Raw genomic sequence first — 15,321 nt, forward strand, 5'->3', positions numbered from 1 at the left:
AGTACAAATATCTTTTTTTGTATTGTGGTATATAACCTTGTACAGTTAACAGTACAGTTTACCAGCCTTATGGATTAGGATGTTGTACAAGAAAAGTGATCTGATGGAACCCATTCTTCCCTTGTCCCAAATGGTCCTCACATGGTTATAGACTGAATGATGAAGATTGTATTGTGATACAAATATTGTGCACATTTATTTAAGAAACAATGCCAGACATGCATAACTAAAGACGGTTCAAGCAGTAGGCTATACAGCACATGCAGACAGTAAACTGGTATTCTGAGCTGATGAGATGATCTGACCTGCTTTGTCAAGATGACCTGTGCCTTTGAAGGTAACAGTCATCTTTTAAGCTTAACTCTGTAACTTTGCCCAACTGCAATTGAACAAGTCCGACAGGCGGACAAAGATGCAGATGCAGAAGGGCTTTGGGAGTGCCAGTCCAAAAACTGTGCAGCGCTGCCTTGTGGACACAAGAGAGAATTACAATTTAAAGAATGCGTTTCAGAAGGACAGACAGACCAAAGGATGGACATACCCTCTTATAGAGATGCTAGGACGCATCTAAAAATAATAGCCTAGGTTGAGAGAACACCTGGATCCAGCTGGCTGAAAAGTTATGCAAATTGGGATCCACTGCTGGCATTCGGATGCCTGACTCTGTAGATGAGTGAAATACATGCAGGTTACCAGTAGGTAGCTGTGACCTCAAATACCTGTCAACACAAAAAGTCATTAGTATGCACCCATTGAAGAGAGTGGAGGTACAGTAAATGAAAAGTAGTGCGTCATCAACATACTTTGGGCTGTTGTACTTCCTGCTTGAGACATCAATAACCTTGAGAAAGAGAAGGTAATGAAGACATTTACAACTGATGGTAAAAGAAATAACATTCATATATTGAAAAAATAGAATAATGGCAAAAGCTGTAATAATGATTGATGAATGAATGGTTTTCTTAGAAATTTCTGTTTTGTCCCGATGAACTTCTAAAAAAAGAACCAAGGATTCATCCAGTCAATTCAAAGTAGCAGGATAACTCAATAAACCACCTTAGGCCTACTAATGTCAATGGACAACTCACCCGCAGCTCTTCTCCTTTGCATTAGAGTAACAATTACTCCAGTCACAACGAGGCAAAAAATGACAAGACTCCTTATGGCAAAATGGAGATAAGATGACTCTGCAGTAGGAGATGGGGAGACTGAAAATGAACAAAAGCACAATTCTGATTTAAAACCACACCAATTTTAAATCAAGTTTTAATTGCCTTGAACTGCTAGTGGAATTGCCTTTGAACATGAAAGCTACCAAAAGTATGCCAGGGCGGGAATCAAGTGAACAAGGTTTAACAAGAAAATATCCTTAACCCAAGTATATGTGTCAATAAAAAAACGGGTTTTTTAAAAAAGCGTTTTTTGTCAACTGAAAATTATGCAATTACTGTTAAATAATAAAAGCTACTGTATGGCTTGCCTGTAGGGCTTGGTGGTGCTTGTGGGGAGGGAGTGGAGATGAGTCCTGATCCTGCAGAGAAGACAGTGGAGCCATTAGGTGTTTTCATGTGCTAAACCTACCAATCAGATAAGGTGTGTTCTAGATCAGTGGTTCTTAACCTTGGGGGTGCGCCAGAGATTTCAGGCAGTGCACGGAATTTTGTTTGTGTTGACGTTGTGGATTCTGCTAGCAAACATTATAATTAGGCCAAATCAAAACTACATTAAAACATGTTGGTCCCCATGCAAAGTCATTAAGGTATTGATTCATGTCTCAAGCGGGCTCTTTTGACCCCCCCCCCCCCCCCTCATAACTTAGGAACCGAATGGCATATGACCACCAAACTTGGAGGGGATGATCTTCAGCCAAAGATCTATGAATGACATCAGTTTGGTGTCATTATTGGATATTATGACATCATTATGATGTCATTTCCTGATTTTATTGCCCAAAATGTCACCTTAATGTATTTTCCATTTAACTTGGATAATGCACATCAATTTTGGTTATTATGTGCATCAGACCACTTCAAATGTTCACAAGGGTGTCTGCTGCTAATGAAAATGTAAAAAAATATGAAAAGTGATGATGATGAGGCTTAGGTCAGGCGTACCTGTCAGAAAACTGTTGCCATGGCAACAACACAAATGATAAACCTAATCTTTTGGTATCACATTGTAGCCAACTTAGCTGTCATGTCTGATGGAGCGTTGGGTAGATATGTATCTGGGGTGCCCTCTCAGTGCTATTTTTGTGCCAATAAATGGCTTGTTTCCGTCTTTTTTTCCTAGCTGAAAATCACGTTGTCTAGATATGGTCAATGTACACTCACAGTTGTGTCACTGGAAAGACGTAGGCCATGACTAAGTCAAAGCTCATCAGATACAATTACGATAATACGTTTTAGCAAAATGGAAAGTCCTTTTTCAGCATCCTGTATAGTGTTGTGATTGGGCGGTTTCCCACCCAACTGCACTGTTTAGAATGACCGTCTACAGGTTTAAAAAAGGTATTTGTTGGGTTTTACAGTAGATTTATGACCATAGATATCAATAGAGTTTAGTTCAAATTGGGAGGGATTTAGTGTCTCCAGGCGTTTTAGGGCCATTTTTGGGCTGGGGTCTGGGGATATTCAGTCACATCTGCTTCTGTGACACCTTTTGCTTTATCTTGCATCTGTTGCACATTGTGACAGTGGGAGAAAACTGTTAGTAATGTTTTCAACAACACAGTGAAAGCAGCACTTTGCAATAGTTACTGGAACTACTTCCACCTACCTTGGGAAGATGTCTTCACTCTGCAGTTTATCGCTGAATATATTATCAACCATTTGTCCTTGTGAGTGCGTCTTGAAAGACAACAGATGATACGAAATATGTAACAGCCTTTCCTGTACAGTATGCCATGTAAGTGAGTACACCCCTCACATTTTTGCAGATTTGTGAGTATATCTTTTCATACAGTAGGAGAGCATGAAAGAAATTTCACTTTGACACAATGATAAGTAGTGGTGTCAACAATGATCGAGATCCAGATCCGGCAAGTTCCAGAATCAATCCGGCAATTTGTTTAAGTTTCAGTTACTTCCATGGATATTTCGGGAGCAAATGAATGTTAAATTAAATAAAAACACTTCAAAACATTGCAAGACTGATACAGACTGATACAGAAAACAGCCAATAAATTGTTGCTCAGTATCTGACTACTTGTATTTCCTCATCATGGCTGAACATTTGCTTTGCGTTCAGTAGAAATGTAATGCATTGCAATGCATTGTAGAATTGAATCGGATTGGATCTAATAGAATCGAATCGAATCGGATCTACTACCTCCCGAATCGTGATCGAATCGGATCGTGAGGGCAGTGCCGATCCACACCACAAATGATTAGTGACCTTTTAACAACATATATAACCGCTTAAATGTCTTGCTCACTCGGAAAAAAATCAAAATACAGCCATTAATGTTTGAAGATTGCTCACAAAAGTGAGTACACCCCAGATTAGATTCCGATAGAGAAGGGGGCTGTGTTGGCTCGAAATGCTTCGAAATAAAAAGGGATTAAAAGGGAAGTCATTGGGGGCGCTGTGGCGCAGCGCGCTAAGAACCCCACATTTGGGCTTGCATGCCCACCTTCGGGGACCCCGGTTTGAGTCCGGTCGGGGTCATTTCCCGATCCTCCCCTGTCTCTCTGCCCCATTCGCTTCCTGTCACCATCTTCAACTGTCCTGTCAAATAAAGGCATAAAAGCCCCTAAAAATACATTTTAAAAAAAGGGAGGTCATTGGTGTGCGTTTCAACCTTTCTTTACATTGAACTTTTACATTTTCATGCATTTGCACCTATCTACCATAACATGAATGAATCTACTAATGGCCTACAGTAGTTGTCTGTCTTCCTCCACCATGTCACTATATAGCCCTTTTCTGGATTTGTAGTGTAGGCCTAGTAGTGTTTGGTGGTTTGTAGCGTCGTCAGTAGTCACAGGAGGTGTCAACACACCCTCAGACCCAGTGGTGTAGTCTACGTAGAACGCAGATATACGGAGTATACCCACTTCTAGATTTTAGGGACTTCAGTATACCCACTTAAAATTGATTTATCCATTGTTTAGAATAGCATAAATATATACAGTATACCCACTTCAAAAAATGCTCGAATATACAGTATACAATCTTCAAAAAAGTAGACTACACCGCTTCTCAGACCTAAGCAGATAAAATCCATTTTTAAACAGGTAGAATGACAGGCATTGTCGTCACTATGTCATCATCACTAACAAATGTGTGTGTGTGTGTGTGTGTGTGTGTGTGTGTGTGTGTGTGTGTGTGTGTGTGTGTGTGTGTGTGTGTGTGTGTGTGTGTGTGTGTGTGTGTGTGTGTGTGTGTGTGTGTGTGTGTGTGTGTGTGTGTGCGTGTGTACAAGTGTGTGTGTAGTACTAGTAGTAGTATGTTTTCCATAGGTATACATTAAGTTTTGTACACTTTTGACAAAATAGGGCTGACCGAGGACCCCTGACGAATGAACGTAGGCATTGCAGTGACAAATGCTAAACAGCATTGTGATAAAAGGTTGTGTTCAGATTCGTTCTAACCCACTTGTATGTCAGGTATGGTTCTAAATCATACAAGGCGTCATGTACAGCACACAAATGGATGACAAGATGGTTTATGGTTATGGTTTGCTCTGTTTCAATGGTTAGACTCTGATCTGTTCTACTGGGACCGCCAAGGTGGGCACATATGACCTCTCCTGTGAATGCTATCACGGCTGGACTTGGGGCTGGAGCTGTGTGTGTGTGTGTGTGTGTGTGTGTGTGTGTGTGTGTGTGTGTGTGTGTGTGTGTGTGTGTGTGTGTGTGTGTGTGTGTGTGTGTGTGTGTGTGTGTGTGTGTGTGTGTGTGTGTGTGTGTGTGTGTGTGTGTGCGTGTGTGTGTGTGTGTTAGGCAAAGAGAGAGAGTGAGAGAACATGCAAGAGCGATACAGAAGAGAATGCAACAGAGTTGGAGAAGAGCAAGAGTTGGAAAAGAGAAGACCGAGAGGAAGTGGTGTGTGTGTGTGTGTGTGTGTGTGTGTGTGTGTGTGTGTGTGTGTGTGTGTGTGTGTGTGTGTGTGTGTGTGTGTGTGTGTGTGTGTGTGTGTGTGTGTGTGTGTCTGTGTGTCTGTCTGTCTGTCTGTCTGTCTGTCTGTCTGTCTGTCTGCTTCTCTGTCTCTTGCATGAATGTGGTGATGTGAAAGGAATGAACTGTACCACATGTAGTTCTCCGGTTCAAGTTCAGTGAAATTGTGCCCCACACTGGTCACTGCATTACATTGTACACAAGCATTACATTTGAGGCCTTGCAATGAGATCAGTGGCACTCCTACAAACGTGACACTTAGCCTGGGAAATCCCATGCCATTTGCACAATCGTTTTGATCTGAAAGACAGCATGGATTCCATCCCTCAGCGAGAATACCAAATCTTGGGCTCCAATCAGAGAGCTGGTAGGGGTGAAGAGGTGATGACTGTGGTTTGCTTGAATACAACTATATGGGCTACATGTATGCCAAATGATACATACAATATCAGCTTGATTTTCGTAAGTAAATAGCCCAAGACTGACGAGCTCTTTTGGCTCCTGGTAAATCAAATGCTACACTTTAACATCAGTTTATAACGACATTTCTGAAGTGGGGGCCCATGATTGGATGCAGACACCGCTCTGATGGGAGTGTGCAAGGCCAGGGGGAGGCTTAGCCTGATTATCATCGACTTTTAAATCTCTTTGAGACTCGAGCATAGCAAGTAACATTTCCCAATTAGCATGGTTGACCTGCTCCCCTTGGTTTGCTACTGGTTGATACGTTCCAGACAAAGTGGGTGGAGTTCCCGATTTTTCGGGAGATCAGAAACTATATTTGCATCGCTCTTGGCCTGACTAGAAGCAACGGCGAAGGTGTTACGTCACTAGGAGGGGCTTTGCCTGGCTAGGGGAGACTGTCCCTGAGACTCATATGCCAATGCAATGCAATGCACGAGCAATCGGAATCCTTTGTTCTGCGACCCTCAAAGTTTGTGCCTTGGCCCTATGGTTTAGAATCCCCTGGTCTGGAATGCAGTCATGAAGTTTGACAGAGATACGATATTGCTTCAGGAAGTTTGTTCTACAACTGAGGAACAATGACGGAGAGCAGTTTTTTCACTTTCAGTGTTTAGAAATGATCCCTAGTTGCGTCTAAACAGTCCTCACCTCATAAACAACAAGACCCATGAATGGTTATTAGGCTACACAGATTTGAAAGATGTTTTCTTTCATGAATTTCACTCATTTACATTTTCTGAGGCTTTCTAGAGACGGAAGTCAGCACGCACGCACGAACACACACATACATACACACACACACACACGCACACACACACATTTACCATTCAAAGATGGTAGGCAGATGTGAGTGAGCAGCGTCTCTTCGCTGAACTGATACCTGAATAATGTAAATCAGACTCAGTGTTATTCATACGATTTGCCTGTCTGGCTTCTGTCTAGATGTGATTTGCACCAAGTTCATTTCAGCTAGGCCGTGTACGGTTTATAATTCAGAAAGCATATCATGCACCGTTGAATCTTGATAGCATATCAGCATGTGCAGATTAAGTGATTCATGGTTAGGTTACGAAAACCCAGTCATCAATTCTATCTCATTTGGTTGTCAAGTCACCCCAACATTCTGCACGCTTCCTTACATGGCTCCGATAGAATCGCATCTCACTAGATTAGGAAGTGGTGCCCATAGCAACGTACCAAGCGCAGTGGTGAATCTACTTTCTCACGACGCCTTAGATCAGTGTTTCCCAACCTTTTTTGTCTTGTGTACCCCCAAGCCTTTTCGTTGTGCCATGAGTACCCCCTAAGTCAAGTTCTATATCGCTTTCTCTATCCCAACGTAACTAAGCTCCATATATTTGTTAAAATTGCATTTTTCCAAGTACCCCCTGCAGTGTGCTCGCGTACCCCTAGTGGTACACGTACCCCTGGTTGGGAAACACTGCCTTAGATCAACATATTAATAAATTAATACTTAAATGCTGGTTACCGGGTGATAAGCCGAATAACAGCCTTCGAGGTGTCCCGATATCAAGGGAAAATGGACTTGGCGAAGCGAACAGCCCTTCGGCTGCGCCGTCGGGCTATTTAGAACGCTCCGCCTCGTCCATTATTTCCCTTGATATCGGGACACCTCGTCGGCCGCTATTCCATACATATAGTATGCCTATGTGGTGTTCACCGTTGTCATGGTTATTGATGTCATGGCATAATAGTATGTTTGTATGTGGAGTGTGTGGTTGTCATGGTCATCGTTGTCATGGTTGTTGTCATGGCATATCGAATGTGGAGTATATTATTGTCAATGGCAAGACAAGGCAAGGGCAGTTTATTTGTGATTAAAAAAGCCAACACAAAGCCCTGATGAAGACCAGTGCGGTCGAAACATGTTGGCTTTTTTTTAATCATGTTTAAGGCCTATGACAATAAAGGCTTTTAAATGGACTTTCTCTTTTTCACCTGGAGTTGCCTGGATTTTTCCCTTTTTTGAATTGAACTGATCCCCTTCATCCAAGACCATCCAACAAATATAGATTAATATAATATATTAATAAAGATACTGCGACTTTTTTGAGCTACCAGCCATTTTGTGTTTTACTGGCAGTTTATTTGTGTAGTGTGTTTCATACACAAGTGCAGTTCAATGTGCTTCACAAAATACAAATAAATAAGAAATAAAGAAAACAAGAACCAAAACATTAAATAATTAGAGTCAAAGAAAATTAAAACATTAAAGTAAGCCATTAAATAATTAAAAACAAAGAAGGTTAAAATAAAACCAGAAGTCAGTAATTAGAGCTGCTAAGCGAAGGCATTCTGAGAGCAACTGAGTCATGGTATAATAGTATGCAGTGGTGTAGTCTACGTAGACACGGGTATACGGAGTATACCCACTTCTAAATTTCAGGGATTTCAGTATACCCACTTAAAATTGATTGATCCTTTGTTTTGAATGGCACATATATATATACGGTATACCCACTTCAAAGAATGCTCAAATATACAGTATACCCACCATAAAAAAGTAGACTACACCACTGATAGTATGTATATCAGGGGTATTAAATGTCAACGAGGGCCGTTTTTTTCAAATTCCTCCCAGTAAAGGGGCCGAACTATATGTATGTATTATGGTTGCCTACTGTCAATGAAAACAATATGGGATACTTCACTGAAGTGGGGGGTCTGGGGGTTATCCCCCAGAAAGTTTTGCATTTCTTACATGCAATTTCCTGCATTTTAACGTCCCGTTTCAGCTCGATACGGAAACCATACTTCTATCTCTAAATTCCGAAAAACGATTCTGTCTTTCAAGGGGCTTGTAGGGGGGCCAGAACCTTGCTGTCCATCTGGCTGCATCTGGACACAGGGCCGCCATTTGAATAACCCTGATGTAAATGTTCAACTTTTTGCATTTTCAAATCCTTCATTAGCAACCTGATGCCCTCACTCACGAGCATTAAACTACAGGCAGACACAAGGAGGGAATGTAAATGCCAGTACACAAGGAGCTGATGTAAATGCGAGTACACAAGGAGCCGATGTAAATACGAGTACACAGGGCCAAGATGTAAATAGCAGCATGCAAGGCCCTGATGTAAATGGAGGGGATGCCCGGCCTGGTTTGCCCATAAAAAGCTGATGAGATGTGGGTTGCAGTGAGAAGATCCAGGGACTCCAGGATTTGCTGCGGTCTCATACAGTACAGGAGGTCAGTAGTGGCTTTGGGCTGTATAGTAAGGTAGCTAGGCTGTGCCATCCTAGAGACGCAACAGCTTCAGCGTTGCTGCTAGTCAGGTCAAGAGCATTGCAAGTTCTTTTTGAGCTCCCGTAACATCGGGAACTCCTCCCACTTGGTTGTGAAGCAAATCATCATTAGCAAACCAAGGGAGGCTATTTGGGAAGTATCGTTTGGGAAATGTTAATTGCTATGCTCTTGGTCAGACCGAGTCTCGAAGAGATTTGAAAGTCGCCCATCCTATCCTAGTGACAGCAACACTTGGTGTTTATTATCTCGCACAGCTTTGGAAGTCGATGACAATCAGATAAGGAGTGGGGAGCAGTAAAGTACGGGAATGCAGTGGACAGCAGTGAGGATCGACTTTGGGCTTGAGTGAGGTAGGCAGCTGTGGGTGGTGGGCAGGTTCAGGGGGGTGGGTGTCAGGATGGTAGAGATGGGATTTATGGCTCATTGACAGGATCTGGATCATAGTGGTTGGCTAGTTCCTTTCAAAGAGCTGTTAAAAAAAACGTGCTCTTTTGAATGTTTTTTTAAATTATTTATTCAGTCTTAAGAAGATAGTGTTTTTTTCACTCATTTTGTCCAAACAACAATTGACTGTCCTCCCACACTTGTGTTTCCCCCCCCAAATTACAGTAATCACGTGAAGGTCACGTGCTCAAAACGAACGAAAAACGAACAAAAAAAAAACCCCGGAAAAGGCTCCCAACTGGTATTCAGTTCCCATCGTTCACGTCTAGGAGCTGTTCAAAATAATCAATTCGTTCGGTTCTGGAACGTCACAACTCTACAAGATGGCAGTGAGCTCCAATGCGACAGAGCTGGGCCTGGTGCTGCTGGCGTTGGCCTTTGGAGCTGTGCTGAACGCGGCCAACCTGCTGCTGACCCTGCTGCCACTGTACCGCAGTGGTGGTGGGGCGGCGTCTGCTGTGAGCGGCGGTGGAAAGGTGACGGTGGTGAGCGGCGTCATCTGCTCCATCTCCCTGAGTAACACGCTCCTCAGTCTCTCCTGCATCGCCATCATGCTGATGGTGTTCTACGGAACACTCGCCACCAGGTAGTGTGTGTGTGTGTGTGTGTGTGTGTGTGTGTGCATGTGTGTGTTTCACGTACATCTGTGATTGGCGTCATGCTGCTGATATTGTGCAGAGCCACCATGACTGGTTGATGTACGGTAGATCAATGGCTACATTGGTTTGAATAATAGATGGGAGAATATATTGTGGTTTTTTTCAACTATGAAATAATTTATTTAATAGATTATAAGAATGTTTTCTTGTCAAAATTGATTGAAATTAACAATGACAAATGAACTGACAGAAACTGTATGTCCTGATGCTGTATCATCCATCGCCACCATGAGCAGGACTGGTTACTATGGTAACACTTTCCTCATTGCCTTGCTGATCGATCATTCCGGCTACGACAACAACAACAACAACAACAATTATATTAATTATAATAATAGTTGGCCCTGCCGTGACCACCCGATTATGCACTAGCCTGCCATGCGGGTGACCCAGATTCGATTCCCGGCCCGGGTCCTTTGCCAACCCCCCTCCCGTCTGTCTCCCAATTCCTGTCTACCTCTCACACTGTCCTATCAAATAAAGTCGAGAAAAAAAAGACCCCAAAAAATCTTTTTTTTTTTTAATATATATATATATATATATATATAATAGTAATATTATTATTTCAGGTCTGGTCAGGTTAACCCTTTCTTCACCGCGATGCTCTATGTCTGGCTGAGCAGTTGCTTCGTCAGTTTCTGGGCTATCGCCTGGCTCAGCGTCCTCTACTGCGTCAAGGTACGGACTGGGATGTACGTGTGTGTGTGTGTGTGTGTGTGTGTGTGTGTGTGTATGTGTGTGTGTGTGTGTGTGTGTGTGTGTGTGTGTGTGTGTGTGTGTGTGTGTGGTGCCTGGCTCAGCATCTTGTACTGCAACAAGGCTTTTTCCTATTTCTCCTATTTCACCCATCGCATCCATATGCTGTTGCACAGCTACAATCTACTACAACTATTATATTGCTAAGCAGGCTATTGTTTTAACTATGGCTATACATGGGTTCGAAGTGTTTGTAAACACAATGTTATGAGGAGGGGCAAGACACTGGTTTGACAGCGGTTTACAACAATCAGAAGTTGAGTTGTGCGCAGTTAGTTTCGCGCAGTCAGGGGAAAACAATCATTTAGAACCCATGTATAACTTGCAATATGTGAAGCAGTAGTGTGAAGTCAATTAATTCATCCCTTCAGGTCTTCACTCCTGAAGGTGCTGAGGTTCTCGTGTGGGTGCTGGGAGGATAGTGTGCGGTAGAAGATGAAATTGATATGGAAATTCATACCTTCAGGTGTGTTCCCGAGAGGAACACCTTGCTATGTGAATGGGCTATAAAAGTTGTGGTGTGTGTGTGTGTGTGTGTGTGTGTGTGTGTGTGTGTGTGTGTGTGTGTGTGTGGTGTGTGTGTGTGTGTGTGTCTTCAGGTGCTGAGATCCTCGCGCGGCGTGTGTTCCTGAGAGAAACATCTTGCTATGAGAATGTGCTATAAAAGTGGTGCTGTTGTGTGTGTGTGTGTGTGTGTTTGTGTGTGTGTGTGTGTGTGTGTGTCTCCCTCCAGGTGGTGAGCTTCTCGTGTGGGTTCCTGAGGGTTCTAAAGAGGAACATCTCAGTTCTTGTGTCGGCTGCTCTGCTGTTGACTCCGCCCTCCGCCCTCCTCCTGGCCGGCCCCATGCTCACCCTGCGCTACGTCTTCGTACCAATACCAGCACTCACACACAACGCTACCATCATCACACTACCACCACTCACACACAACGCTACCATCGTCACACCACCAGCACTCACACACAACGCTACCAACATCACACTACCACCAACAACATCACCACTCGCACACAACGCTACTAACACGACCAGCAGAGCTATTTTACAGAGCACCACAGACGCAACCAGCACTATGCCACTGAACATCACCTTTAATCTGAACACCGCCTCTAATTTCAACGTCAGTAACTCTAATCTAAATGCCGGTAGCGCCATCACCAATCCCTCTAATCTGACGACCAGTAGTTCCACTAACCCTCTGAACGTCAGTAGCTCTAATCTGAATGCCAGTAGCTACCCCGCGGGCGGCTTCCAGGTCTCCATGGAGCTGGTGGAGGGTCTGGACATAATGCTGTACACCATGATCTTCGTCTGCGTGATGTCCGTGCTGCCGCTGATGGTGATGGTCCCTGCGGCGCTGCGGCTGGTGGCTCACCTGTTCCAGCACACCTGGGCGCTCCGCAGAAACCAGACGCCCAGCCAGAGCTCCGCATCCTACCTGCAGCTCTGCAAGCTGACGGTACGTCGCGACAGGTTTCCATGGTTACGTACTGTTGCCATTAGGGCTGGGTTCAAAAGATCAAATCACGATCTAATATCGATTCGCATTAGAAAAGGGCGATATCGATTCACAACTTTGTGGATCGATCTTTTGTAGATCATTATTTTCTCAACCACATCCTGTAGCTCTCTTCCACAGATTCCCACTTATTTCTCACATACCAAGGTATTTCATGTGTGGGCATCAAAGGCTGAGATATTTAGGTTTTTATAGTCGGTCTTAGAATTCTAGGCATAAATGGGTTAAAGTGACAACCCAGCAATACAAAAGATCGATATCGAATTGAATCGGATCGCGGATCGAATCGGATCGCAACCTTCTGGATCAGAATCGAATCGATCCAGGAAATTTGGATCGATTCCCAGCCCTAGTTGCCATGATCACTAGTTCTAGTCCTAACCTCAGGGCTGCAAGATAACAGTACGGCAGGAGACATTTCCATAGTTGGTTTTGCCATGGGCCTTGATTACATGGGACATTCTGAATAAAACTTAAAGGGACACTGTGTGAGATTTTTAGTTGTTTATTTCCAGAATTCATGCTACCCATTCAACAATGCTACCTTTTTTATGAATACTTACCACCACTATCAAATTCTAAGTATTCGTAATGACTGGAAAAAATGCATTTTTCATACATGAAAAGGGGGATCTTCTCCATGGTCCACCATTTTGAATTTCCAGAAATAGCCATTTTTAGCTGCAAAAATGACTGTACTTGGGCCATACTAGAAAGTATTAGTTTATTACTTAGTAAACTTTCATGAAAAGATCAAATTTGGCAATAGGCAACACAGTTTCAATGAGCAGCATAGTTGCAGTACCTTTTTTGACCATTTCCTGCCCAGTGTACCTTTAATTCCGCTTTGAAGACATCATGTCAATCATCTCACCAATAGGCAGACTTAAAGTGATACTGTCCCATTTTTGGAAATAAGCTTATTTTACACCTCCCCTTGAGTTAAATAATAGGCTCTTACCTTTCTTCTGTACTTCCAACCGTTTTCTAGTTATGGCAGTGCACATTTTACCTCCAAGCTAACAGTTAACATTGAGTCCTATGAGACCAGTTAGCCGCGAGCTGGTCTCATAGGACTCAATGTTAACTGCTAGCATGGAGGTAAAATTTGCTCCTATTATTTAACTCAAGGGGAGGTGTAAAAAAAAGCTCATTTCCAAAAATGGGACAGTATCACTTTAAGGCCCCATCAAAACATCAAAAACATAAATCAAGAGGGCCCCATACCATATCTATATATTTGCCTAGGGCCCCCAAATTGGTAGAACTGCCACTGATGTCAACACTTGCAATGTAAACTCGAAGGAACTATTTAATTCGGAATGATTCAATCAGAACTAAAAACGTCATGTAAAAAATGACCATGGTCAGTTAGTATTGCCATGATAACAAGTCCTAATCCTAACCCCTGGTCTCCAAGATGAGATAGTATGGCAGGAGCCATTTACATAGTAACACTTTACTTGCATCTTTACGTGTTGCTTCATAAAACTGTACAATTCATAGCAGCTGTACTGTATGTGTGTGTGTGTATGTGTGTGTGTGTGTGTGTGTGTGTGTGTGTGTGTGTGTGTGTGTGTGTCTGTGTGTGTGTGTGTGTGTGTCTGTGTGTGTGTGTGTGTGTGTGTGTGGGTGTGTGTGTGTGTGTGTGTGTGTGTGTGTGTGTGTGTGTGTGTGTGTGTGTGTGTGTGTCTCCTCAGGTGTCTCTAGTGGCTGTGTACGCTGCGACGCTCCTCATCGTCTCCTTCTACTTCATGTCTCTCCTGGCCGGCTCAAACATGCCCTATGACATCATCATGCTGGGCTGCACTTTCTACTGCGTCCTTACGGGGACGCTATTAGCCGCCTCCAACCGCCAGATCAGGGACACACTCGCCGTAACCCTCACCCAACTCAAGGTCAAACTCAAACTCACCCAGTTACCCTAACCCTCATCCTAATCCAGCTCAAGGTCAAAATCACCCTGACACCCAGTCACCTTAACCCTAACCCCTAACCCAGCTCATGGGCAGACTGCAGTGCGCTCGATGCTACCAGGCTCCCAGGCATCCACAGCAGGGACGTCACACTAGTCACTACGGAAATACACCAATCAACATGGAAACGCATAAGCCAGTCACCAGGGAAACACACCAGTCAGTCACCAGTAAAACGAACCAGTCAACAGTCACCAGGGAAACAACATAAGCCAGTCACCATAGTCAATTATTCATCACAACATTCCATCAGCAATGTTTGTTCATTGAATTACTGTAACAGAAGAATATTAAACATATCAATATTATCTTTGACTTGTCTTTTCTTATGTCAGTGCTGGTAAATACCTGTATGCATACGCACGGAGTGGATTCCAATATGCAGACTCCCGTCCTCCCGTGTTCAAATTGCCTGCTTGTGACCTCATGATGATGTCACTGACGACAGAAAATGAATTCAATATCTTGCAAAAGCACAATTCTAATGTCATTTTCTCCTATGCAATTGGGATGGTGAAGGAAGAACAGTGCCCCAAAAGTCGTTGTGGCTAGGCTGACAGCGGGGAAACGTGATTGTTTTCTCCATGGAAGCGGGGCGTCAGCAAAACGTGATGCCACAAGCGTAAGTGGAGGACGGGAGTACGCATATTATAATGCACCCATGGCCTCCTGTTAGCATGGGCTCCTGTTGGGTTAGCAAATAAGTATGTCTGTCTGTCTATTACTGTATGTGCATGTTTGCATGAGTGTGGTAATGTGAAAGTTCAGTGCGATATTTGCCTCACAATGGCCTTCTTTTGGATTTTTTTAAATGGTGGTTGGCAGTCATGGGTGAGCGGTTAGGGCGTCAGACTTGCATCCCAGAGGTTGCCGGTTCGACTCCCGACCTGCCAGGTTGGTGGGGGGAGTAATCAACCAGTGCTCTCCCCAATCCTCCCCCAATCCTCCTCCATAACTGAGGTACCCTGAGCATGGTACCGTCCCACCGCACTGCTCCCCATGGGGCGCCACTGAGGGCTGCCCCCTTGCACGGGTGAGGCATAAATGCAATTTCGTTGTGTGCAGTGTTCACTTGTGTGCTGTGTCACAATGACAATGGGAGTTGGAGTTTCCC

At 43.7% G+C, this 15,321-nt stretch overlaps 1 protein-coding gene and 1 long non-coding RNA gene across 2 annotated transcripts; one reads left to right on the plus strand and one right to left on the minus strand.

The window, feature by feature from the left end:
• Positions 1-602: 602 nt before the first annotated feature.
• LOC134468640 (uncharacterized) lies at positions 603-1,205 on the minus strand. Its single transcript, XR_010038870.1, has 3 exons — positions 1,089-1,205; positions 804-841; positions 603-719 (listed from the first exon to the last, which is right to left on the minus strand). It is a non-coding gene; the product is annotated as an uncharacterized LOC134468640 (long non-coding RNA).
• An 8,415-nt stretch (positions 1,206-9,620) lies between these two features.
• Positions 9,621-14,487, plus strand: LOC134468259 (uncharacterized). Its single transcript, XM_063222202.1, has 4 exons — positions 9,621-9,883; positions 10,526-10,634; positions 11,446-12,171; positions 13,932-14,487. The coding sequence occupies exons 1-4, from the start codon at positions 9,621-9,623 to the stop codon at positions 14,157-14,159; spliced, it is 1,326 nt and encodes a 441-aa protein (XP_063078272.1). The 3' UTR covers positions 14,160-14,487.
• Positions 14,488-15,321: the final 834 nt, after the last annotated feature.

This window comes from Engraulis encrasicolus, chromosome 18 (genome assembly GCF_034702125.1).
Source record: "Engraulis encrasicolus isolate BLACKSEA-1 chromosome 18, IST_EnEncr_1.0, whole genome shotgun sequence".
In the NCBI taxonomy this organism is placed as follows: Eukaryota; Metazoa; Chordata; class Actinopteri; order Clupeiformes; family Engraulidae; genus Engraulis; species Engraulis encrasicolus.

Coding starts and splice junctions, on each gene's coding strand:
- LOC134468259 (XM_063222202.1), top strand. CDS start 9,621: ATGGCAGTGAGCTCCAATGCGACAGAGCTGGGCCTGGTGCTGCTGGCG. Junction 9,884..10,525: donor TACGGAACACTCGCCACCAG/GTAGTGTGTGTG, acceptor TTATTATTTCAG/GTCTGGTCAGGTTAACCCTT. Junction 12,172..13,931: donor TGCAGCTCTGCAAGCTGACG/GTACGTCGCGAC, acceptor GTGTCTCCTCAG/GTGTCTCTAGTGGCTGTGTA.